Here is a 5,417-nt window from a genome sequence, read left to right as displayed (position 1 = left end):
TTTACGTAATATATAGTCTTTTTGAAAGAAAATATGATATAATGAATACTTGTATATAAATTGTACACATTGTTTGTATACTACACTAAGCAATAAAGCATTTTTGTCAAAATGAAAATCAATCTTAAAATGTTTGAAAAAAGTTGTATAACTTGTTGTAAGTAAGGAAAATAATGAATTTATACAATTGATGGAATGAATATTTGTATTACGTTATATGATTATATTTAAGTTATAAGAAAAGATAAATATTGTTAGATTAATTTACAATGTCATCGTCACTAGCAATCAAGGTGAATACTTTATTAAACGACATAAAAGATAACATTGAATGTGAACCGACAAAATTAAAATGAAATGTTCTTCTACTAAAACCAATAAAAAAACAAACAAGGAAATTATTTTTCGGCGTTCTTTAAAGGACAATTTTTTTTGTCATGATGAACCATCTGTTCACATGTAGCACACTTTCTCTTAGCTTTCGAGATTTCTTTCTCAATCATCTCTTTTGTAGATTTTATTCTTTTCTCACGACTACCGGAGCCTTTGTTACGAATATCTGTAGGATTCTGAATGTCACTAACATCAGATACTACATCAGGACCTACTACGCCTAGAAGCTTCTTGAACTGTTCTGCTCTGTTCGGTAGATCATGATCTGGACAATCGTATACGAATTTTTTTTTCAACTTATTCTGCTCGTCAAGGTATAACTTTAACTTAGCTGTATCATGGCTTAAAAAAGACACACAACGGTCAACAGTTGAAAAAATATCAATAACAGTCATGTCGGAATTAGAATCGTCAAAAGAACTATTGAAGCGTCTTTTCAGTAATTCTGTTGGAATAACATCCCTACGCCAACGTTTCAAAATGTACTTTTTAGGAATTTGTTCAATGCCATAAAACTTAAACACACAGAATATGTGTCTGCATAAGATCCCTACATGTTCAAAATGCATACAAGTACATTTGAATGAACCATCTTTGGTTGAGTGTGAGACCAGGAATATATAAGCTGATTAGTGAGTATGTTTAAGTTGTAAATTTTTAGTGTTTAAATCAAATGATAAAATGAAAATTAAAGTGAAAAAAATATACCGTGTATTCAGTATCCCTTGTAAGACAATCGTAATTGTATTCCTCATCTTTGTCATCAACATCGACATCATTTGTTTGCCTAGTAGTTATGTTGTTTTTTTTCTCCAAAACAATAACTATGTCAACACCGTTGGAAGATATCACATTCTTTTGGAAACAATTATCTTCAGCTCTTAATATCTCTTTCTGAACCTGATAAAAAATCTGGCGCGTATATACATTTGAAGCATGAGGTTCATTCGGACTACGGGTAATGAATTTAGGAAAAGTGATGGCAGTATTAACATCATTTAGAATTTGGTTATGTCTTTGTCGTTCAATGACTGATTCAAATGTCATCATAAACATGATAAGATAAGAACCGGTTAATGTGGTGGTTTGAAATGACCAATTCTGACTTTCAGACAGTGATGTAGTTCGCATAAGACCAGACATTGGAATGTGCTTGAAAAATGCAGGGATCCAAGATCTTCGCAAACCAAACATAGTATTCAGCCAACTGTTATCTGTAATATTAAACTCCTCCAACATCATACGCTATACATTCTCGAAGTCATGTGGTTCCAGCTTAGAATTCCAAATTATAGAGTGAAAACGCTTTCGAAATTTTTGATTGGTGGCCGCATCTTCAATTGATAAAATCTGTATAAAATGAAATTTCATGAGGATGAGTACAGTTTAAGAGTTAAAGCAATTGATTCTGTTAGAATATGAGAAAATAATTGTAGAATCATAACATAAAATAAGAATAATATTCGTTTGATGCATACCTTATTTGGCAACTTCTTTGTTATATGCTACATACATAACCTATGATGTGCCAACGGGAAAACCTTATCTATAGCTTTTTTCAAAGCTGGATCTTGGTCAAATATAACCAATTGAGGTTGTTTTCTAAATGCTTTCAAAAAATCTCTAAGGAACCATTCATAAGAAACTCCCTCTTCTTTACTTAAAAGTCCAGCACCAAATGTTACACATTTTTTGTGGTTATCGATGCAAGTGAATGGAACAAAAACATATCATACCTATTTTAAAAATAAAATATTAGTTTACATAACTGAAAACAATGAAATTGTTATTGTAAAAATATTAAAGGTTAGAAATACTTATTCATGCTGAATATGGCATCGAGTGATACAACGTCTCCGAACGAATTGTAGTTATACTTTGCTGTTTCGTCAGCCCAGAATAGGGCATTCAATCTTTTGTTCAACACTTTATACTCAAAAGTAAATGATGGGACATTTTTCGTCTTGTCATTCATCTTGTCAACAAGGAATTTCGCGTCCCTCCCACCTATGTAACAATTAAGATTTCTCCTAGCATTCTTGTAATCAGAAACCAATCCTCCTCGAACCGAAGGACCGACCTGAAGAGCACTATACAATCTATGTGCTTTTACATGACCAATATTTTGTTTTGACAAATTATGAATGAAAATTTCCTGGGAATAATCAAGTTTTCTCTTTGAACGAGATAGGTACATATTCCTCTTGCTAAACAACTCGTGATTATGTTGCTCGACAAAATCACTCACGACATATCTAAGAGTACCGGGAATTATTTCTAAAACAACTTTCGCTTTACAATTCCCCCTAAATAAATCTTTCCTTCTTTGAGTCTTTTTATGTTGAATGTCCAGAGTATCTACTTTACTAGTATTTGGATTACCTTCCCGATTGCATACAAGATGTCTATTTGTAATAATCCCATTTTTCGTTTTTTGGACTCTTCCAAGCCTGACATCAAAACCATATTCTAATGCATAGTTTCTATACATTGTTACTGTTTCACCATATGAATTAAATTTTGATGTAACTTTTGGTTTGATATCGTCCGAAACAATCGGGGTCCAATACAAGGTGCCACCAAGAGAAACGTAATCATGTGTAACATGTGGTTGTCCTGTTTAAACATAGCAAATACAAAATTATTCTGAAAGAATTATATAAATATTGTTCTCAAATAATTTTATTTTTTCTGTAAAAATTTCAATATCCTGAATTGAATTTAGTACCTTCACTGAAATCAATATTAACCTCTGTATCTTCATCAACGAAGTGATTTTCGTCTTCTGCATGATTTGCGTCCTCTGAATGTTCATCAATGAAAATATTAACATTTAACATTAAACATGTTTGTTACAATATAGAATCTGAAATACAATGAAAAATTAAAGAAAAAATTCAAAAAACTCACCTAAATTAGGATTAGTGCTTTCTCCTATTTGAAATCCGCCATTATATAGTGTATCATTATCAGGAAAATCGAAATCTTCAATTCCATTGTCATCATCACTAGCCAAATAATGTTCCTCATAAATATGATTATTGACATCTGGTTCTTGATCGCCCATACCTAAGAAATTCCGATAGTGTTTGTATATGCTTTGGAAGTTGAAAAAATAAAATATTATGAACTGTCATAAAAAATAAATAGGGATGAAAACGGATTCTATGCAAATTAAAATGTTTGATATTAGGGATCACTGATAAAAATAAATTATTCCAATTTGATTCTTTTTTAAAACATGATAAAGATAAAAATATTCATAAGATACTATATTCACATTCTAAATATAAAAAATTCCAACAATACATTAAATTAAATACTTTACAATAGTATTATGTATTTTTTTTAAAAGTTACACAATATTTTATTAACGACATAATTATATTAGAATGATATATCAATATGGATTCTAAAACTCTACATATTATCAAAATGACATAATTCTATCAGAACACTCTAGCAATATGACTTATAAAACTTATCAATTTGTGTTACCTCGAATCAATGCACACATTGAATATCATTCTGAAAGAATTATATAGCAATATGGCTAACAAAAATGTTTACTGTGTGTTATCTCCAAATCAATCTACTAGAATATTATAGTAATATGACTTACAAGACAATTAACTCTTAAACTGTTTAAGTTCAATTATTTGTATTGCTCATTGTTTACAATTTTTATTTTTTGACATTATGTGTTTTGATTTTATGAAACATCAAACATATTGTATGAAATATAATGAACATTATTTTTTGACATTATGTTGGAATGAGAACTGTAGTGTTTTACTCTCACATTCTGTTGGAATGATAAACTGTATGATCCTATGAAACATAAATATACCAGAAAAACACAAACATCTTATTAGTTGTAAACATAATAATTAAAGAAAAACACCTAGAATTCATCAAACGATAATTTTATTACACTGAACTGAAACTTAATAATACCATATAATTCATCAAAAACATACTTTTATTTTACTGAAATCAAACTAAATAATATCTAAAAACGACGAATTTGATGAATTTCTTGTAGTTCTATGCTTTCTTCAATCCAAAAGGACAGTTCCTGCTATCATGACCAAATCCAAAGCATATTTTACATCTTCTTTTTTTCTTCACAACTTCATTCACCGGATTCTTGGGATCATTGACATTACCCAGATCCTTCGCGAAATTTTGATCTTTATTTTCCTGGAAGATTATCAGATTTGATACATATGTATATGTAAAAACAGTAAAAGGGTGTGTGGGGGACGTTTGAAAAATATCTTCATTATCATAGACAGATGTTGTTAGTAATGTATGAATACCTGGTTCCGATTTCCAGTATGAACATCCATCGATTGTGTAAAACAAATTGATCAGCAGCTAATGGAATCGACAATTGTGATCTCTGTGTGTGTGGGGGGGGGGGGGGGGGACGTTTGAATCGAGTATATAAAGAAAATTAAATTAATGACAACTAAATCAATCATAAATCATTGCCTAATATAAAGGGATAAGAATTAGACTAAATAAAGAATTAAAATGAAAGATTACATAATTACCCTCACATACTAAATAAAATAATTAATAATTTGCTAAATTGTGATTGGTGCATCCATGCACACAATACTTGTTGGAAACATTTGAACCTAACTCTCTCTCTCTCTCTCTCTCTCTCTCTCTCTATATATATATATATATATATATATATATATATATATATATATATATATATATATATATATATATATATAGTCCGGTTCCGGTGAGAACTCAAAAAATAATGATGAATGCGAGAACAATTCTCCACCACCTTTTTCGTCAACTGCACAAACGTCAAACCCAATATTTGGGCGTGCTACGTTCACATGCGACCTACGTCCGTGGTAACTAATACGGACTCGATGATTTAATCGCATGCGGCGAACGTTCATGGAACGTCATTTAAGTGAATTTTATTATTTATTTTCGTTTCTTTTGGTTTTTTATTTATTTTTATTTTTCGTTAAAATATCCTTACTAGATAC

General features: G+C 30.2%; 1 protein-coding gene across 1 annotated transcript; it reads right to left on the bottom strand.

The window, feature by feature from the left end:
* Nucleotides 1-398: 398 nt before the first annotated feature.
* On the bottom strand, nucleotides 399-1,536 carry LOC145114317 (uncharacterized). The gene is made up of 2 exons (XM_079050315.1): nucleotides 1,102-1,536; nucleotides 399-908 (listed from the first exon to the last, which is right to left on the bottom strand). The coding sequence occupies exons 1-2, from the start codon at nucleotides 1,534-1,536 to the stop codon at nucleotides 399-401; spliced, it is 945 nt and encodes a 314-aa protein (XP_078906441.1).
* Nucleotides 1,537-5,417: the final 3,881 nt, after the last annotated feature.

This window comes from Lactuca virosa, chromosome 5 (genome assembly GCF_052849685.1).
Source record: "Lactuca virosa cultivar CGN04683 chromosome 5, Lactuca_virosa_CGN04683_v6, whole genome shotgun sequence".
In the NCBI taxonomy this organism is placed as follows: Eukaryota; Viridiplantae; Streptophyta; class Magnoliopsida; order Asterales; family Asteraceae; genus Lactuca; species Lactuca virosa.
This window is presented reverse-complemented; position numbering and strand designations above follow the sequence as displayed.

What these genes read in the sequence shown, in the direction of transcription:
- LOC145114317 (XM_079050315.1), bottom strand. Translation starts at nt 1,536, where the DNA reads ATGTCTGGTCTTATGCGAACTACATCACTGTCTGAAAGTCAGAATTGG. An exon ending in CAAGGGATACTGAATACACG is followed by an intron (nt 909 to 1,101) that starts GTATATTTTTTT and finishes TGTGTGTTTAAG; the next exon opens with TTTTATGGCATTGAACAAAT.